The following is a 20,640-nucleotide window of genomic DNA, read 5'->3' as shown; positions in this document are numbered from 1 at the left end:
TGGGCAATTTGAACTCCCTTTTCTCACTCAATTGTCCACGCAAACGCCCTCGATTCTGCAGCTGGCGCAGAAAGAAGTGGCTCCGCCGTACGTGCCGTCCTTCCTCGATCCCGAGGAGCCCGATCTCGCGGCCAATTTCGATCCGCAGTTCACGCGGGAGCCGGCCGAATTGACCCCGGACGACCCGTAAGTCCGCGGCATTTGGCTCTGTTCTGTGTTCTGCATTTTGCTGCCCTTTCGTTCGCACACACGCGCCTTTATTTTAGATAGAAAGAGAGTGAGAGAGAGAAAGGGATTTGAAGGTCCTGTGGAGGAGAAATATGATGTTTTGCATGGTTCTATTTTATTTCTTTTATGTTTTTTTTTCTCTTTTTTCCTTATGTTTCCGCCTTGGGCGACTGTTTAGCTAGAGCAAAAGCAAGTTACGCCTCCATTTAAGCCAAGATTAGACTCTGATAGAGATTTGGCCAATTTCCCACCTGAGTTCACGGATGAGCCAGTTCACTTGACGCCGGACGATGAGTAAGTGTTCTCCTTTTTCTGTTCTTTTCCTCTCTAGAGTGCATGCACTAGTGTTCTTTTACACGCGTTTTCGTGTGCTTCAATGTGCTTTTCTCTCACTCTCGTGCCTGGAAAATGACTGGCGGTTGGGTGAAGATGGCAGAGTGACTAATGGACTTGTGTGCTTTTGCAGGCGGGTGATTGAGAAGATTGACCAGTCGGAATTCGAGGGATTCGAGTATGTGAATCCGCTGTTGATGTCGCTCGAGGATTGCGTCTGACACCACGCGTCGTGTGAGCTGCATCCCTACAATTCGCAGGTGAGTCAATATGCTGTGTGATGTTTATTTGCACTGAAGCGCAGAGCATCTCTGAAGGGGGGAGATTGTGGGAGAATTCGACGAAAATTACTGGTGTTTAACTAAATGAACAACTGAACAAGATTCATTAGCTGTAATTTTCACGTTAAAGGGAAATTCAATTGCTATAATTCTCAATTATTGAAGAGATTTTAGTGTGAAAATTTTTTCTTTGAACTTTGCCAAGAAAATACAGAATTTCAAACTATAATTCATATTTAATTTTATTATATTGAAGATAAAAAAAACAGAAGAAATGTGAGGATATCTTCTGTACTAAAAATTGAATGATAATTTAATACGTTTTTCGTCTTATATTTCATGAGTGTATTTCTCACAGGATAATGTTCTTCTGGCGGAAAATGCAATTATCATAATATATTTCAAAGAGTTTTCTGAGAAATGCCAAAGACACATTTCATCGTATGGAATTCCCTTTGTGTGTTCTCCCTCCTTTTTCCTGAGTTTTGCTCTGCTGCAAACTTTTCTAAACAGTCCTGTCGGTAGATGTGCTAAAGTGAGACGCGCGACGCTTGATAATTCGGTGGACAAATGATGTTAAATTTATGTCTTTTCTTTCTTTTTTTCAAACTACACTTCCACCTTCTCTTCCACCTTTTCACACATCACTAAAAATAAAACCAAAAAAAATGTTATGAAAATACACAAAATATTATGCGTTAAAGCCAATTATCGAGACTGTCGAAATTCTCACGCATCCCCGTGACTACAGAACAAATGTTAGAAAACAGAGATAAAGAGGGGCAAAGAAAGAGTAATAGAAAAATCTGACAAGAAGCAACATTTTAGCTAGTGTACGGCGATGATTCCAGCGACTATGATTCCGTTGTGGATGATCTCAGCATTCTTCAATTACCTCCGCCACCATCCAAGAGTCTACTGCAGCACATGTTTTGCCTTCCATTGAATTAAGCCGGACTTTTTATAGTGCGAAAACGGGGAGAGAGAGAGAGAGAGAGTGTCGAAGGAGCGCGTTTTTCAATTGAGACACAAAATTTCACGGGAAAAAAAAACACTGAAGATAGAAATTTGAAAGACAGTGTAAATTATTCTTTTTTTGTTGCGCAGCAGAGATGAAACATGCAATAACATTTTGAATATTTGCCAGTATTAAGAGAGAGAGAGAAAAAGAAAGTAGCGAAAAAAAAACGAGGAAGAAACTTGAGTATTATGAAAAATCAGCGAATGGTATTTTTTCGGTATATTATTTTTGAGAAATGATGAAAATACAGTTCTAAAGAAGATAAAAACGTAGAAGAATATTGATATAGAGTAAAATTATTACTGTAGTTAATATTTTGAAACATGATAAAAGTATAATAAAAAAAAACAATTGAACTGAGAAAACAAGAAAGAAATCAAATATGGATTGAGAGACACACACACATGAAAGAGTAGTGAAATTTGAGAAAATCAACGAAAAAAAAACATGTTGTAAATAGAATAGAAGCGAAAATGACTTAAGAAAAAACTGCTGAGCACTTAAAAAGAAACCGCAATCGCAGAAGCAGAAGCAGAGGTGATGAAAGTGTGTAAATAGTTAATAAAAAATACCATTCTAGGCACTTAAAATGAATATAATGAATATTTGAAAAGATATTTACTTAATTTTTGCACACACAACAACAAAAAAAATGATATAGTATATATAAACTTTAATGAAGTGGCGTCTAAAAGCAGTTCCAAACATTTTTGAACAATTCCAACATGCATTTTAACAGTGAAAGAAATAACAAAGAATTAGAATTTTAGAGGTTTTACTAATGATGCTCAAGAAGAATTAAGCGATGGAGAAGAAACATTGTCTGTTTGTCAAATTTATGCGTCACGACAGTAAGAGAGAGAGAGATATTTAGGTGTCAATCGAGGAGAAATTGCGACAGAATGTTTAGGGAATAATAAGAAATTGTCTCATATTTTTGGGGATTTAGTTTCGTTGGTGTTTCATTGGCGTTTCATGTATTTTTTCTGAGTATTTTTATGAGTTTTTCTTTGCTTCTTATCAAGATAAGATACCAAGTTTATAGTTTAGAGTTTTTTTTTTCTTTCTTTATTAAACACTTTTGAACAGTATATATTTTTGTGAGCTTGCTTTGCAAATTTATGAAAGGGATGGTTAAATATATATAAATATAAAGATGATGAATTTCTAAATGGTGAGAAACAAGTATATTTAAATCACAAATATTCACAAATATTTTTTCCTCTATCAATTTCCATTGATAACAATAATAAGAAAAAAATAGATATTTATTGATGAGAATTTTCCACTCTCTCGCGAGAGTCTTTGAAAGAAGAGAATATAAGAAACATGTTAATTGAATTGTATTTGAAGAGAAAACAAACAAAAAAAAATCCTTTCTTCAGAAAGCGCATTGTTTAAGGCATAAAAAAAAAACTTAGAAAAATTTTCCCTTTCCCCACAAACTTTGGAGATTGGAAAACACACACACACGCGATTTTTATGAAAATGTTGAGATCTTTGTTCACGCATTCCTTTTTCTATTGTATGAATTTTATTATTACGTATTACATTGAAATGATGATGATGATGAAGAAACATATGATTACGATGATGAATTAATCAAATGGTTTGTATTGCAAATATTAATGATAACAATATTGAAATGAAAAATAGCATGAAAATTCATTAAAACCAGAGCTTTTTCTGCCCACCCGGCGTCTCCACTGCCAGCGTGTGTGTCTCGGCTGCGTTAACCCTCGCGTTGGGCGCTACTTGATGTCCACTTCGGACACTTGGGCGCCATTCACAGTCACGGAGTGAATGATCCCGGTGCGCTTGTTTCCGCTGGAGCGACTGTGCAGGATGAAGACGTTGCCATCGGCCTGGAAAGTCGTGTCAGCGCCGCCTTCCACGAATTCGCCCACTTCTTCGCGCAGCTTCCCATTCAGGTACACGTTGAGAGAGTCCTTCTCTGCAGAGGAAGAACCAAAAGAGATTTGTGTTGAGCTTCAGAGGTTTGACAGAAGAAATAACTGGTGAGTCTCTTTTGTATTGTCAAGAATTTTGAGAAGCTTTCTGGGCACAAAAAAGCCCTTCAGCTTTATTAAGTGCTTTTCGTGTGTTTCGGAAGTAGCACGAATAATTTGATAAAATTTAATATGCTTTGTGAATTTAATTGTTTATTTTAAATTTTTAAAGTTAGAAAAATCAATAATTATTGATTTCCTTAAAACTAGAAAGAAGAGAGACTTAATGAGCAATTTAACTATAGCTTGACTGATGAATTTCTGCAGAAAAAAGTAATCAATTAACTTTTCATTGACCATTTAAGAAAATCAATGAAAATATACATATTTTTGTGCCGTAAATCGAGATCTTTTGGCGTTTTGATGGCTCAAAACACTTCATAAATCTTTCAAGAGACTTTTAATCAGAAATCCACTTTCCTTCAATGTCAATTTCACCTTGAAAAACAGTTTGACGAGCCCATAAATATGTGTAGCGCGTAAATATTTAATCACTTGATGAATGAATAACGACCCCTTTTCAGTTTTCTCACCTTCGCTGAGGCCAGTTTTCACACACAAACACAAAAAGGGGTGGATTTTCACAAAGAAAATCACACTTTAAGAAAAATCGATGTGAGAAATGCAAATTGAGAGAAAGAATTGTAGAAAAAACAGAGGCAAATCAATAAAACTGGCGACTAGTTGATAAATATTTAAGAAATACCGTCGATAAACAGCGAATGACTTCCTGGCGATTTCGTGCCTTCCTGCAATTTGTGTGCAACTCACCGAGAACTATTCGGTAGAATTTATCCCTGACTGTGACTTCCCAGGCCTTCAGAGCTCTGGCCTGGCGCTCGGTGAATTGGTCGAAGGCCTGGCCGCCGACGAACAGCGAGTAGGAGTACTTGAAGCCCGGCGCCGGATCCACTCGCAGGATGCACCGGACGCCGTCCAGGTGGAAGGCGTCCTCGCCCACCAGCTTGAACATCCAGTCGCGGCGCAGGATCTCGCGCTCGTCCACCCACAGCACTCTGCGGCCGCTCGCCGTGCCGTGCTCGAACTCCACGCGGAACACGCGGCCGCCCAGCGGCACGCGCCACTCGGCGGCCACTTCGCGCTTGGCGTAGTTCTCGCGCTGGCGAGCCTCGGCCTCCTCCGCGGTCTCCGCGGGCTCCTCTGCCTCCGCCATGAGCCCAAAAGAACATCCACGGTGGGGAACTCGCGGGCGACTGGCGGGTGAAGCCGGCGAAAAGGCGGGAGTTCCACAGAAACTAACCACAAGGATTCGAACGCGGGCGAGGCAGAGACTTTGCCAACACTGGGTTTTCTCACTGCTCGGCTTCATTGAATGCCTCTCGCGCAGGGAAATGATCTGATTTGTCTATCATTTGCCTATGAATTTACTCACAATTACACATAACAATGATATTAGCGTGGTTGATAAGAAAAAAGTATGACAATGTCAACGACATTGATTGTAAACATAGAAAATATCACGCATTTTTTGTGCTATCATTGCTGATAGAGTGAGATTTCACGACCCCAGTTCCGCTTTTCCGAGAAATTTTTGAGACAAAACTCAGAAAGTTAAGCTTAAGATATATCAAACATCTGCTGAAGTTCGTGGAAATAGCGACAGCGGAAATTCTCAATAAAATCATTGATTGATTCAAATCCGCTGCTGATAAGATGTTCGCGCCTCCAAAAATATCGTATAAATAGGTCAATTCTTGGTTAAATGATATTAGTCTCAATTTGAGCTTTAATAAGTGAGCATCTCTAGCAAGATCGAAGTGTTACAACAATCAGCAACAATGGTAAGTGTAAATGAAGTGCAACAATAGTATTTAAGTGGTGCCTTTTTTCTTCGAGTAGTGTATTTCAGAAGTAAATAGAATCTCTTAAGACAAATCATAAAAACACTAAAGACTCTGAACGAGACCATAAAATACTTAAAGTTCTGAATTAGTTCCGCATATGAATGATAAATAAGATTTCTTGCTGAAGTATTAAGTAAATGAAGTGAATTATAATTTAAGATTATAACTGGTGAATTTTTTCGATAAATAACGTCCGAATTGTATGTTTGGTTATAATATTCCAACCGTTTTTAGCTATTTCATTAAAAAAATTGTTTTTTTTTTTTTCTTCAATTTTCCAGCCTAAAGGTAACGAAGTTCATAAAATCAACAAGGCGGGGCTAAAATTCAATTGTCCTCAAAACAATGAATTGGGAGCTGGGAAGATATTTGAAGAGCATCGAGCTCAACATTTCAAGCAAGCCAATGGAAATCAAATGTATCACAGCGAAAGGGTTATGATTCTCCGCAAAAATGATGGCAAGAAATAAGGACACCAGTAAACGCTGTTAAGTAGAAATGCAGAAATAAAAGAATTTCTGATTAGACAATCTTGTGTGTCAACTCTGACTTGAAGTGAAATAATCTGAATAGTTGAGGAAACGGTTGTTCTTTTCCACTCACGCAACTGAAAGCTGCATCCACGACGCGAAGGGCGCGAGGGTGAAAAAGCGTCACGACATGCAAGGCTTCCGTGGAAGTTAGAAAAAGCGTCTCTCCCCCGTCATTCGCTTAATAATCATCACAGACACGTTCAATTTGAATAAATGACTTCGTCCTGCGCCCCGCAAATATGGCTGTATATCGATGACCTAGAAAATCTCTTTTCTTCCCCGCCTTCGAGGGTGAAAGCAAATTATCGGAAATTACAAGTGGGAGCTTTTTGCCAGGCACGAACTCGGCGCTTTTCCAGGTGAAAACTTGTTGCCAACAGAGAGTCACACAGTTTTATCATATATTTGCATCAGAGTGTTTTAAACAAGACAATACAATTTTGCACGCACAACTAAAGCTATTAGAGTTTATGCTTGAGATGAAGATAATCCACTTAATGAGGCTCCTGCGAGGCAGAGCCGCAAAAGCCTAGCGCTAGACAGAGCTGCCCTAAACCTAACTACAGTGTGTCCCGGGAGAGATGCAGAGGAAGGCCATCACCGTGTATTGCACAGAGGAGGAGAGTCCGCAGGGGCTCAATAGAGGCCCGAGGGCAGATCCGTGAGGCGCGAGCCCTGGTTCGAGTGGGCGCGCATGTTCTCGCGCACCAGGTGGGATCCCGAGTACAGGCCGGCGTTCACGTGGCCCGTCTTGATCTTGAAGCCCGCCGGCGCGTGCAGGCTGCACGCCACGGGCGGCCGCATCTTCTGCGCGTCCGGCGCCACGACGATGTCCACCATCGTGTCGAGGCCGTAGCCCTGCATCCTGTCCATGCTCTTGGACTTGCCCACGGACGCCTTGGGGAATTTGCTGCTCATGTCGCCCATGAAGAAGACGCCGTTGAAGTGTTGCGGCGGCGGCGGAGGTCGTTGCTGCCGCCGGAGGATGCTCTCCTCCTCCTGCTCACGCGCGTCCATGATCACGTTCAGGATCGCTCGATTGGTGCTCGTGTCGAAGCCCGTCCGCGAGCCGCCGCGGTACGGAGACGCCCTGCTGGTCTCGTCCTCCTCTTCGCAGTACGGCGTCACCTTGCCGTCATTCGGAGGCTGCGTCAGGGCACCATAGTCGCTCTCCTCGGCGTCGCTGGGCGTGGCAATCAAGTGGGCCAGAGATCGACTCTTCCTTGGCGGCTGAGGCAGGAGATTCACCGGCACTATTTCACACTCTTTGGTCCCACTGCGTCGCAAATCCCTCTCGGCATCGCTCACGATGTTCTGCAACTCCTCAATCACCTCCTCGATCGTCGTGCCAGAGTCCTCATCAGCCGGCGGTGCTTCACTGACCGGTAGGACGCGCGGAGGCTCAGGACTCATGGATTGTCCCGTCTCTGAGCTGCTGATTCCCTCATCCTCGTGCTCTGAGGAACCACCAGGGCGTGTCTTGGGCGGTGTCGGCGGAACTTGCCTCGGCAAGGCGATGGGGCGCTTTTCCTGCTGTGTGATCTTCACCATGGAACTGCCCGAGCCGGCTTGACTGCCCTGGGAGTTCTGCAGACGAAACACTTCCCTCTGCAGCTCAGCACAGCGCTCCTGAAGACGTCGCTCCATTGATGTCAGCACTGCTTTCTCCTCCTGCACAATCTGCACTCGCCTCTCGAGGATCACCACCTGACTGCGCATCTTCTCAGCCTCCCTGGCTTGCCTCTGGAGTCTCTCCACGTCAATCTTGCCCTCTTCCCAGCGTCTCACCTCCACTCTGAGCTTCTCCATCCACGGAGAGCTGGTTGGGAGGTTCCTCAGCATGCCACTCGTGTCAAATCCCGCCTGGTGAAGCTCCGCTTGGATGTAAACCCTCTCCTGGACATTCTCCGCACTCTCCAGGAAGCTATTCAGGAAACCCAATCCCACTGTTTGGAGCTCTCCACTGCCTCCGCCGCTGTTCAGCATTCCCACCAGCAATCGGAAGCGCACAGGCTCTCCACAGCGCAGCCTCAGCGTGGCCAGAGCCTCAGAGACTGCACTGTGTCCGTTGGGACTGGCTGTGGTCATGAGTTGCAGGGCCAGGACGCGGGATCTGATGCCCTGTCCTGTGGCTGCGGCTGCCAGAGGAAGCAATCCGATGGGAGAAGAGCCCAAACGGATGCCAGCTTCGGAAGTCCTGGCGCAGCAAAGGCTGATGCATTGCCTACAAACGCCAGAGATTAGACACATGACGCGATGGAGGCTTTGCGAGATACTCACAGGCATGCCAATTCATCCAGCAGAGCTCTTCTCTGATAAGTCTGGGTATTCCTCTGGCCAGGAGACGCCGGCGTGGAAACAGTGCCGCTCGCTGTGCTGGTCTGGCTAAGCTGAATGGCTCTCAAAACGTCCAGCAAGAGACTGACTCCATCCAGTGGACTGGCCACGAACTCCTGTACGAAGCTGAAACGAAGAAGACCAAAAATTATCAATTTGAGCCACTTGAAGAGCTTAAATCCCTCTAAAATCGCCACAAATAGTTCAATATCACTGGAAAACCCACTTTTTATTTGCAGAATTCAAGAGCACACACTTTCAGAAATACTCAATTTGCATCAAAGACTCTCACATCGTGTCAGAAATATATTCAAATCCGCCCATTAACATTCAATTAATTATTTCATTTCAAATCTGTCTTCACTTGATCACGCTGAGCATTTGCCTTTCTTTCGCAGCTTTCATCATGTTGTGATGGGTGAAGGGATTAGGCGGCCCAGATGGCAGATTAGTGGAATATTTTGTTGTGTTAAGTGCAGAGACAAAACAGATAATCGCGATCTCTGGGACCTTTTGTGGGTCGCGCACTGGGAAAATTAGCGGCATTGTTGGTGACACTAATTAAGGTTTAAGATGAAGATTATTCTCTGGATGTTAATAGCGTGCCGCAAGACAGGAAACTCATCTAATCCATCTGTTCTCGTGTAAGCTTGCGAAATGCTTAATATGAAATTCAAGTGAAAACTCGCGCAACAATTCTATTCTCTCTGTTGGCTCTGTGATGTTTCTTGGAAGATAAATCGAGAGACTCCGCCCATTAGGAAGCTCCGCCTACCTTGGGAATGCCGCCCTGAGATCTGCCCTCAGTTTCGTGAGCAGATCCGTGATGGAGCCAAACTGGCGCAGTGTCATCTCAGTGTCCGTGTCAGAGTGCGCCGGGATGGGGCTTTTGTACTCTCCACTCCGCAGAGCTGGCGGTGGCAATGTCTTGGACCGGATCGTATCTGTCTTATCCTCAGTGTTGTCATAGATCGACCTGGAGGCGCCGTTCGGCCTCCGGCTGTACTTCTTCAGCGACTGCACGTAGTCCTCAGGGTTGTAAACCGGTGGCCTCTGATTGTCCTGGTCGGTGGAGAAAAAGAGAGAAAATCTTCCCATCAGCAATATGCGCACATGGTTTTTGTCCCAACTTTCAGGGCTTTAATTACTCTATTAATGCTGCCGAGAGGAATGAAAAACAGTGTGATCTGAGCAACAATTGAGATCACACCACTTTTTTCTTCTAACTTGTCTTCTTTGCGTCAAGCAAGATACATTCCTCATTGACACGCAGATGTGCGCCTTCCCGCGATTTTTCTTCGTGACACGTCTCAATTTGTTCACGCGAGAGACAGCATGAAAAAAGAGTGCCTCATTTGCCATCCGTACAGAAAGAGAAAATCATTTTTTACACCACGCGCGCGGTTTCCACTGTCCAGCAGGTGAAAAGCATTCAACAATTCATCGGCGAAAATCATGCAAAATGCCAGTGCATAAGTTTTCCCACTCGATCGCACATTGAAACATCAAAGTCAATCAACCAAAATCAACATTGAGGAGGGCAAATTGCCATGATCGCGATCGCACAAGTGCGCTTCTCAAAGAAAATTTCCAAGTGAATGCATGAAAAGTGCAAGATCGCAGTCAATTAGAGAGAAAATTATGAAATGTATGTGTGCACAAGACGAGTAATTTTCTTTCATTGTTACAAGCAAACGCATCAAATGCGTTTTTCCAACATCTTGATGAGCGCTGATGGTATTTTTTTTTGAAGTGCATCCACAACGAGTGGCGGCGGCGGAGAAGAAGAAAAAAAAATGGAGACGCACTCCAAGAAGGTAGAAATTTAATTCATCTCACACCCACTTCAGTATGGGAATGGAAAATTGCCCAGACAATTCACATCATTTGATAATTGTCGGTGTGTGATGTCAAAAAGGGCTGAGAAGCTGGGTAAAATATATAGGATTGAATTGGAGGCTAATGAGAAACAATCGGGGCTGAGTTATAATTCAAGAGTCTCTCGTGAATTCTTCTTTCTCCACAATTATTTCTCCATTTAGGACATCAATTAGCACGAAAATCGACTGCAAACAGGTGGTTTTTAGACTCCCACGATCACACTAATCATCAGATCCTCCAGACATGCATTGTTTGTACACAAGACGCATTGAATGGCAGCACAGACGACTTGATAATGTGGCATAATCAGCCTCAAAATCATTTATGCTCATTATCTTGTCTTGATAAATTGCACTCGGATATTCATTTCCACTTAAAAGCTTTCCATCATATTCATCTCATTACGATTAATGGTTTTTTTTCCAAGAATAATTGAAAAATCCAAGACAATGGTAACAAATTGATAACCAGAGAAATTGTCTGTCTTGAACTATCTATCCAAGCCACCAAATATCAAGATTTCAAGATTACAAATTTGACAGTGGCAAATTCGATTCTTTTCTGGACTTCTGAAGCCATTGAAATTTGATCTAGAAAGGAGACAATTTCTCTTGTATACGCTGAATATACCCACCATTTAGCAAGTCAAAGTTATTATTTGATTAGCGATATCGTGAGTTAAGAAAGGAACTCATTTGTGCTAATCACTCAAAGTCAATCCGCCCTAGAAGCTATTAATATTTATCTTTGCGGTAATGTTTGTCCCCTTTTTTTACTGATTTCTTCTGCAGAAGTCATTTTCCATCAAATATTAATTAATCCCGCGGCAGGTGAAGTGTGAATGATTGGTTGAAAGAAAGATTGACTTTCACTGTGGCTTCCATTGTCATTCAGATCAGTTTCGCGCGCGCGCTCGATTGATATTTATGCATTTCTGCACAGCATTTTCTCATACCTTTAGGCCATTGTTGGGTGGCCAGCCGATGAGGATCTCCGATGACATGTCCTGCGAGGCAGATCGCATCAGGGATTGAGTGCCTGGGACGCTCTTTCCGGCGCTAGGCGCCATCGTTCTCCTCCTCTCGTCCGTGGTCTCACTGGAAAAGGTAGGAAAAATGGAAAAAAATCTTTATTGCAATGCCTAAGTGAATATTGGCGCGGAGTTGCAGGGAAATTTGCTACGTTTCGCTCCAGAAATTTGTCACATATTTTGTCTGTCTTTCTCCCTCACATCCGTTTTCACTCTGGCATGTGGTTTCACGTTGGATGACCAACAGAGCCAGAGCAAAGAACGGAGGAAGTCATCCAGGACAAGTGACTTTCATGGATTCTCACACGTTGAATTTCCCAACGATCAGTATATTTTGTCATGCTGTGATTAATGGTTGTATTTTGTGAAGAAAAAAAAATGCTTTTGCAAATATTCCCACTCAAAAGTTCCCACAGAAAAGATCAGTTTACAGTTTACATGGAATGATATTTATATTTTTTGAATAGGAATTATTGAAATTGAGCACACCAATTCATCATCTATTTAATGCCAAGAGATACTGCCTAAGAAAATGACATGCAAATGCGATCGCATTTTAATAATGCCCTAGAGAAGTAACACAATCTCTGGTGCGATGGCCATCGAGATTTTGGGGAAAATCTTCCATTCAGGAAATCCAAAAGTGCTCATAATAAGCAGGAAGCAGAAATCGGCCACTCTATATTCGCCACAAAGAGCGCGCGTACAAAAAAGAGTGGCGATTTGCAGAACAAGAGGGCCTCTAGAAGCGATGAAAAGTCACGGATGGCATGAGAAATAACAAATAAAAATTATTTACGCCACCTTTTTGTATTATATATTGCTCAACTCTGGTGGGGTCAGTGAGAGTCCATTCGCAGACCGTTGCGTTTTTGAATTCGAAATGTGTCGTCCGATGGCGCACGAGGACTCCACGATCGCCGGACTTTCACCCAAATTGACCGCTGCAATTGCGTGGGAACTCCAAACATCGATCTATTGTGATCGTGATGGCGTGCAATTGGCCAATGCATTTGTGCGATCATCGATTGAGCACTTTCTCCGCGACCCCGCGCGATCAAAGTGGGCCGCTTGCGGCGCCATCGGGTCATAGAAATGCCATCGCTAAGTGAAGAGATAATTTAGCGGAATTCCATTTGAATTTGCTGGTGAATTCGGTAGTCAAAGCGGGTCAATAGTGTCTCCGCAGGGCTTTGCTCTCACCTCATCTTTCTCTTGACGCACAGCTCCTATTCAATTTCGCCGATAATCGCAGCGCAAAATTGAGAAGAACACTTGACGTGAGACGCGCAATGTCATGCCAGTAATTAAATTAGACTCCTGTGGCGGGCGAATTACTTTCAAAAACCTGCGCCCATGATATCATCTCATACAAACTTTCATGAAGTGCTTCATTGTGTTCCACACTTTTATGGCCTATTCACAAGCTTTTCTGACTCTCAAGTGCACAATCTGCCACTGTCATCGCGAAAACAGCAATTTTGATAGTCCATTTTTCTGCAAAGTGCACTCAAAGCACTCAAGATGACAAATTCACCCATTTTCGCTTTCTTCGCAAATTTCGGCACAACTTCCACACATGTTTTGCGACACTTTCATCGCGCCTCATTTGGCAAAAGATCCCATTATAGGCAAACTGTGTTACAAAAGTGCACCTGTTTTATACGTTTTTTTTTTTTTTGAGGAGAATGGGTGAGAAATTGAAATGATGGCGTCATAGTTGCGGAAATTCGCATAAATTTCAATGCATTTCTTCACAATTTTTCTCTTTCCTACCAACCGGAAAACACGTGTAGAGTGCTAAGAAATTATTTTTGATACACATATTATTTGTTATTGTGGGCTGAAAGAAGAAAAAAAATGTTTCTTCTGTGTTTTTTTTTACAAACAATTTCCTTGCCGAGAGGCGCATTTGCTTAATGCTTTTTCAGCCTATGAATAGGGTAATTTAGATAAACGAATACAAGTGGAATTCTTCATCTTGTTTGTGGGGTTTTTATCAAGCACAACTCCAATGGAAATTATGCACAGAGAACGCCAAGTATGTTAGAGAAAAGAGGTGAGTTCATTGACTAAAGAAAGGTATTTGGGATGGATTAATGACCCTGTTCTTGAAATCCCTGATTTCTCCTCGCGAAAATCCACTCCTGTGACATCCAATAAACATCTTCATCGAGTTACTTAACCATGGAAGATCTCACGCCAGAGGATCAGACAAGACAGTGTCTCTGCGCCACTTTTATTTGTGGCGTGTGTTCGTCTCCGCGTCGGCGTCGCGATGAGACAATGCAAGTGAAATTGCAATTTAATTGCCCTTTTTATTAGCATCATTATACCCATTTATTGTAAATAGTAACCGCCTTTGCGGCAAAACTCCCATCGCGCGCGCTTCTAAATCACTTAACCTGGCGCAACTTGGCATTCCCAGCCGCACAATGAGCCACATTTATGACACTTGGCAATGGCTGGAAGGCGACAAAGACGGTGATCTTGAGTGGTTTTTCCCCTGGAGGGCAAATATTTAAGGGTGGTTGGATGGAAAGTGCGATATTTCACTTCTTTCTTTGTGTCCCCACAAACTAATTTCTTCACTTTCCAAAGCCATTATTTTTGTCAAATGTAATTTTACAATACAGTGGACAAATCACAGTCATTAACTTTGCCTTGTGTGACATTTCCAGTCATTTCCTCTGCAATTACTCTGGAATTGCTCAAAAAAGCGTATCAAAACCACAGAATTAAAACATAATTAAAAGGACTGTAATTTGGCAAAAATACTGCCCATTAAAGTGCTGCACTGAAGAAAAGGTAAATAGGCTCCGCCCACAAAGATGTCCCGCCCATTCTTAGACTTAAACATAATACACCATATGCAGTATGCTCGTTGGCGGTCTCTTTAGTGTTTCGCATGACTGGGTGCGCTTAGCTGAACTACGTTTCATTCCCGAGATCACCTCAAGAGCCTAACAATTGCATCTCAGCGATGGCAGAGATACAACTTGAGATCCGAGTGAGGCAAAGAGGTTTAATTGTGCAATTTAGTGACAATTTGCTCTCAAGTCAACTCTTGTCTTGCCTTCATTATCGTCGTCATCTCTGGCGAGAAATGACATGAGATGAAACCGAGAAATGTGTGAAAAGCCACTCTCTTATGCAATTTCGGTGCGTCCATTTCCGCCATCAGTTCTTGGAAGATCTCAAATAATCACTGAATGCGATTTGCACTTTCCAGGAAGCCAATTTGGGTCATTTCGGAGTGACGACCGTGTCAAATGGGACGAGTATGGTGACCGTTAGGATGCACCGTGGCCGCTAGAATCTCTCCACATTTCAGTGTACATCTGGGGAAGCTGGCAACGGTTCTTGCGCGATGCGTTGGTCATTGGCTTGAAATGGAAACTCCGCACAGTGCGAAGATTAATTGCAGCCACACACTTAATGAGGTTCGATCTTGGGTTCGATCGACTTGAGATGCCAGAGATTGATTCGAAGGGATTTTAATCACTTTAATTGTGCACCTTTTTCGCATTCTTGTGGCCCTTCTTTGGGTGGGCGCGCGATGTCAATGCCCTTCGACACACGTGACATGGCGACAAATGAATCAATATCATGATGAATTGTCTCGGCTCCGCCTTCGGCACGTGAGAGCCTAAGAATGCTTCTCATCTTGCAACAATTCCCTCTAGTCGGCCATTGACTTGGGCACTTCTTAATCCACTTCTTCGCGCGGCTTTTTATGCGCCTCTCTCACAGTCTGAGGCCTCTGGCCACCGCTGATACTCTCTTCCCGGAAGACACAAAGAGACCAGCGTCCAGAAGTCGCCGGAGCGTGACGATGAGGGATCGAGAGTAACAGGTGGAGAATCTTCACGCGTATTTGCATAAACATCACGTTCTCGGGAGCGCTGAGAAAATATCACTGCTATAATTAGATAAGCAGATAATTGTTCTTATGGTTCTCTGCACCGGAGAAAATTGGCTGAGAAAGTGACGTGCAGAGAAGACGCGTTCGTTACGAAAAAAAAGAGCCTTGAAGAAACCTGGCGGTTTTTCCTCATACAGAATGTTGTATGTGTGCTTCCTTTTATCCGTCAAGCGTGAAAGACACACAATTTACAGTCCATTTTCGCGTTCTCCCATGACAATAGCGAAGCACACAAATCATCGGGAAAAACGTTAAGAAGCTCTCAAGGGACTCTTCTTGACGTTCATGATCAATTCCACGTCTGTCTCAACGTGTAAAATATTAAATATTTTGATGGACACGTTGGCGAATTGTGTGGGAATTTTTCAATCGTGATTTTTCATCAGACGCACAAAAGCCAAGAGATCTTTGCATACAATTCCCGCGGATCTTTCTCCATCCCGCGAGTTATTGTGCAACCGCTGAAAATGACTTTGCAGCTCTTCTGCTGAGCTCTCAGTCCTCCCAGTTGGGCGCAGAGGCACTCTGTGTAATTGATATTCCCCCTCGATGCACGCCAGCATGCGGCCAGAGCTCTCAGCCTTCGTTCTGCACTTTTTTCCACCTCTTTCGCTTTTCATCTCCAGCATTTTATTGCTCTTTTCCGATCACAATGACAAGCGGCAACAATTTGCAGTGAAATTTATTCCCTCATTCAGTGACACATGACAAAGGTAATTTTTATGATTGATCTAAGCGCTGAATGGCAAATTTGCAACAAACGCAAAATGTGTCGTCATGTGAAATGCAAATGTGCGCGATTTGTTGCCTATTTTGGCGGCTCAGTGACGCGTCTGAAATCTCCTCCCCTTTTTCACGGGAATGCACGTCTTGTAAAAGTGCCAATTACACTTGAATTGATAGTGAGAACTCTTCCCCACAACATTTTTGACCCCAAACAGTCAGCATCATCTTCAAAGAGCGCTCCTCTGGCGACAAAGAACAGACAAGACAATGTGTATAAATTACGATGGATCACGTGAGGAATTCTTAAACATGTGTCTCGGAGAACCTCTTCAAGAACCATCCAGAGAGGAAATAAGAGAACAATGAGGCACTTCGTGACTCTAATTTTCTCCCCTCGAACGCACAAATGAAAGAATACCATTTCCAAATTGTTTGCCACAGGAAAAGAATGTATCTTGAGAAATGCCGTGCTGAGTAAGTTGTATTATTTTGATTTTCAAGAAATCAATAAGCGTGCTGTACAACTTTTTTGCGGCACGAGCAGTCAATTTGGCACTTTCGAAAATTTTATGCATTTTGAGAGGTTTTTCAGCCAGAGAAAGACATCATTTCAATTGCCGAATACTGGCTGTGCCAAAGAAATGGTAATTGAGGAGAGAAAGAATGAATTATGGCCCAAAAAGTTCGTCAACTGTTGAATTTGGAGAGAATAAAAAAAACAAGGTTGCAAACAAATGAACAGTGATTACAAAATTAATTAGCAGCATTCTTTAATTGATCCTTAAAGTTTTATGGCTTTGTTTTGTACATTGGCACTGAACATTTTGCCTCTGATTCCAAACTTCCTATACAGAGAATTGAAGTAAATTGTTGCTGGTGCTATTTAACCCACGTCCACTGTTACCTATTCTCCCTCTCTGCAGCCAATTGGCTTTTAATTGGGCAACATCATCGAGCAAATTGGATAAAAATAGATCTTTTCTGCACTGCCAATGCGCAATTCGCCGCACAAATGAATGGAACAATCGCAATGCCCCAATCAGGCCAAGAGAATACGGTGATCTATTGACAAAAGTGTCTTTTGTGCAGCTTCCGATGCACTGCACGTGACTCAATCGCTGTTTTGGTCACAGTCCATCGAGCATCCAGTGTTTTTTCGCCTTTGCCAACGAATTTTGAGGTCAAATGGCGCTCTTTCTCAAAGAAAACCAGTGGCAACAAAAAGAGATCTGTGAGTTACGCGACATTGAGAACGGGATCATTGCCTAATGTGCTACAGCATTAGCAAGTCAATTGGCTTCTGCTCTCAATTTTTGAAGGATTTCTTGATCCTCAGTCTCACATCGCGACAATTCTCATACGTGTGGCTATTGATTGCTGAGAATGTCTTATGCAAATCAACTCGCGCGCGCGCGCTTCCAAATTGAACAGTTAGAAGGAAATGATCTGAAAGAATCTCCTCCAGCTGAGAAGGCCGCAATCGCGGACCAAAGACGCCCGGAGAGGCTTACAGTTATCCCACTAATGGCAGCTGCAACAAAATAATTGTGATTCCACACTAAAAACCAATGGCGAGAGAGGCTGAAGAACTCGAGGGCGACCAAGAAAAAAGAGCCAGCGAGAGAGCGCGAAACAGGGATTGAAGAAATTGTGTAAAATTACATCTCTTTGCCATTGAATTGCGCGTATACGCGATGGATTCACATGATGCGTGATCATTCTCTTGCATTTGAGATCACGGCGAATTGACATGGATTTCTGCAGAACAAACAAGAATTGTTGGGCTCTAAATAGGAATTTAGTTCAATTTGAGGCTTTCTTTTCACCGCGACCGCCTTCAATTGACTTGCCAAAGTGGCATTTAAAGCTTGTTCTTAATCAGTTTTTAAATGATCTCGTGGATCTTTCTGCTATGGATCCTCAAAGTTGTTTTTCGCGAGACAAAAATTACAAAAGACATTTCGGACATGACACAAAGTGAAGAAAGAGAGTCCGCAAGATACACTTTGGCTATTTTGCAATTATAATTAGCATAATGAAGAAATTAAAAAAGAGCGATCATAAAAGCGTGGAAGTTTTCCAGAGAGGCACAAAATTGCAGCAAATCTCATGCAGAGAGACAGGTAAATTAGTCAGAGATCGTGCTTCTGATGAAAATGAAATGAGATCCCTCCACTTATGAAGATCACTTTTTTCGGTAATGATCCTCACACGATCATTAGCACTTCAGAAGGTGCGTGTAATCAGTGAAAGAAGTGCCCAGTGAGACCCAAATTCACTTCTCTCTTCGCATTGAATAACAAATATGAAAATTTGTAACGATGTACAGTTGCAAAATGATCGCGATCGTGAGTCGCGATCAATAGATGATCATTAACGGGTTCCTCGTGGCCATACTTCTATCTCTCATACTAGAGATTCTGTGCGGCGTAGAATTCTATGTATGCGGTTTTCTCGGTGGGAGAATATTCGACAGAAAGACATTTTCCTCTTTGGAGCGATCATAAAAATCTCTTGATCATCTCGGAACGCTTTACCGTTAAGTAATTCCATCATTAAATTTCCTCCTCTTCCGTTTCACTCTCTTTCAGCGGTGGATTTTGCGAGGAAATTCACGCCAAAATTTCTATACCAACAGAATCTCTTCAGGTGAAAGATCACTCTTTACAAAATGAAATTATTAAATAATAGTCACCTTAGTTTGATGATCAGCTTGAAAAGTGAAATGTATCCAATAATTCACAGTGTTTTCGGGGGAAAAAAGATTCCCAGTCACTCAATCCGATCTTATCAATTGATTGCAATCGATCACAGAGATCACTGCAAGATCACTATGTCTTCCCACTTCGACAGACGATTGCCTCACGTGCGACTCCAGTCACATCTCACTGTAAACTAACCGCTCTTCATTTCGCGTGGTGGAGCGCGATCGTGTGGCCACTCACCGTGAAGCCCGCCACCTGTTGCCACGATCACGTACGATCGCGAGTGAGACGCCAAATCACAGCTGAGACGGCGAGAGAGTAATTAATATCAAATGGAATTATCTCTCTGCAGTGTTTTTGTCACAGCAATCCCATAAATTTCTCCATTTTCCCTCCCCAACTGTGATCTGAAGATCCAAACTTTGCGACCATACGGCGATCGATGATCAGCCAGTTTTGCAGCTTCACTTTTCGCCATTGCGCCTTCCCATGTCATTACTTATTCATATTATCAATATCACTAGGTAATTTACGACTTCCTCCCCGAGGCACGCTATGGTGGCCCTCATTGATGAGATGAGCGATCGCGCTGATCGAGAATTTGGGCGAAAAAACCGCTGTCATTATGAAAATTGTGGGTAATTTTGTCGAACGAGTTCTAAATATATTCATTGTGACCGTTTTCCAGACGGTTAAGGTCATTTAACATAGATAAAAAATTGTATTTTTCAATTTTTTATCATCACATATTTGGAGAAAAACACTTGAAAATCGAGAAGATCACGCTTGAAGGTACTTCAGCACAACGAAGAACACACTTGAGAAGTGCTCTCGATGTCAGAAAGTGCCTTTAGCGCTTTCAAGGAATGCACGATCGCACACAGATCACAATTCTACATCTATGATCGGGAGAAAAAACGAGATCAATAATTCAGCAAGGATGAAATTTATGTGTTGAATTAATACCTCATTAGGTGAGGGAATGTAATGCCATGAGATCGATTCTGCGGGTTCATCGATCGCGATCGTGTGTGTGCGCAAAAACTGTCATCCGCGCCTCCGGGGGATTATGCAATTAATGCAGCAGGAGAGACTCATCAGTCCGGCGACACGCGAAAAATAAACAAGAGTGACCTTGCACGATCGCCATCCTCATGGGTGAAATGGGAAAGAATCGCGATCCTCGCGGATCTCAGCTTACATAACGCGAAGATTGGGAGATGGAAGAGCGAGAGAAGTTGATGACTTCGCGGGATTAATGTTCGATTGCGATCACTATTGATCGTCACGTGAGCATTTCACTCATTTCCTCTCTGTGCAGAGAAAAGATTTATGGAATTGCAGTTGGAATGACTTTGACCAAATTTCTCCCCGAGAATGAAATGAAAAACGATCACTATAGCGAAAGTTTTGTGGGAAAATATCTCACGATTCGACAGTGAAATTGCGCCCAGATCGCCACAATTGGGTGTGCTTTAGCTAGATCAGAACAGGTGGCGCTCACCTGGTCGCCGTTGGGTAGTCAAAGAGACTCTCGTTGATCTCCTTCGCCTCGATGCAGTGACTGCAGCTGCAAAATGAGTATTGCGATCCGTAAACACTCGATTGATCTTCAAAGTCGGAAAAATGAATGTCCGTATCGAAGCCATCATCTTCAAAATTGCTCCTCGGGGCGCCAGAGTCTTCAGAAGTGCCTCTGCTCCATCGGGATCTGCACAAAGAGGAAGAGTAGTAATATAAATTGCGAAGTAATGTGAAATGAACAA

General features: G+C 42.9%; 3 protein-coding genes across 6 annotated transcripts in view; 1 reads left to right on the top strand and 2 right to left on the bottom strand.

Annotated features, from left to right (window-relative positions):
• LOC132265670 (atypical protein kinase C) overlaps positions 1–3,537 on the top strand; it is a 44,262-nt gene extending 40,725 nt beyond the window's left edge. For 2 of the 4 annotated variants that reach the window (XM_059766425.1, XM_059766422.1), the window contains exons 8-10: positions 407–522; positions 695–821; positions 1,547–3,537. In XM_059766425.1, the coding sequence (XP_059622408.1) occupies positions 407–522; positions 695–782 (204 nt within the window). In that variant the 3' untranslated portion in view covers positions 783–821; positions 1,547–3,537. Of the gene's footprint in view, positions 1–61; positions 187–406; positions 523–694; positions 822–1,546 lie in introns of all 4 variants that reach the window. The other 2 variants (XM_059766426.1, XM_059766424.1) reach the window with 2 other exon arrangements.
• A 67-nt stretch (positions 3,538–3,604) lies between these two features.
• LOC132265677 (fas apoptotic inhibitory molecule 1) lies at positions 3,605–5,067 on the bottom strand. The gene is made up of 2 exons (XM_059766434.1): positions 4,644–5,067; positions 3,605–3,817 (listed from the first exon to the last, which is right to left on the bottom strand). Exons 1-2 carry the CDS (start codon positions 5,044–5,046, stop codon positions 3,615–3,617), a joined length of 606 nt encoding a protein of 201 aa, XP_059622417.1. The 5' UTR covers positions 5,047–5,067; the 3' UTR covers positions 3,605–3,614.
• A 1,596-nt stretch (positions 5,068–6,663) lies between these two features.
• On the bottom strand, positions 6,664–19,060 carry LOC132265705 (uncharacterized). Its single transcript, XM_059766468.1, has 5 exons — positions 18,865–19,060; positions 11,444–11,585; positions 9,383–9,669; positions 8,551–8,733; positions 6,664–8,494 (listed from the first exon to the last, which is right to left on the bottom strand). The coding sequence occupies exons 2-5, from the start codon at positions 11,555–11,557 to the stop codon at positions 6,907–6,909; spliced, it is 2,172 nt and encodes a 723-aa protein (XP_059622451.1). The 5' UTR covers positions 11,558–11,585; positions 18,865–19,060; the 3' UTR covers positions 6,664–6,906.
• Positions 19,061–20,640: the final 1,580 nt, after the last annotated feature.

Source organism: Phlebotomus argentipes, unplaced genomic scaffold (assembly GCF_947086385.1).
Source record: "Phlebotomus argentipes unplaced genomic scaffold, Phlebotomus argentipes genome assembly contig_5, whole genome shotgun sequence".
Taxonomy (NCBI): domain Eukaryota; kingdom Metazoa; phylum Arthropoda; class Insecta; order Diptera; family Psychodidae; genus Phlebotomus; species Phlebotomus argentipes.
This window is presented reverse-complemented; position numbering and strand designations above follow the sequence as displayed.

Coding starts and splice junctions, on each gene's coding strand:
- LOC132265705 (XM_059766468.1), bottom strand. CDS start 11,557: ATGGCGCCTAGCGCCGGAAAGAGCGTCCCAGGCACTCAATCCCTGATG. Junction 8,734..9,382: donor CTCAGGGCGGCATTCCCAAG/GTAGGCGGAGCT, acceptor TCTTCGTTTCAG/CTTCGTACAGGAGTTCGTGG. Junction 8,495..8,550: donor CTGGATGAATTGGCATGCCT/GTGAGTATCTCG, acceptor TGGCGTTTGTAG/GCAATGCATCAGCCTTTGCT.
- LOC132265677 (XM_059766434.1), bottom strand. CDS start 5,046: ATGGCGGAGGCAGAGGAGCCCGCGGAGACCGCGGAGGAGGCCGAGGCT. Junction 3,818..4,643: donor ATTCTACCGAATAGTTCTCG/GTGAGTTGCACA, acceptor CTTCCTCTGCAG/AGAAGGACTCTCTCAACGTG.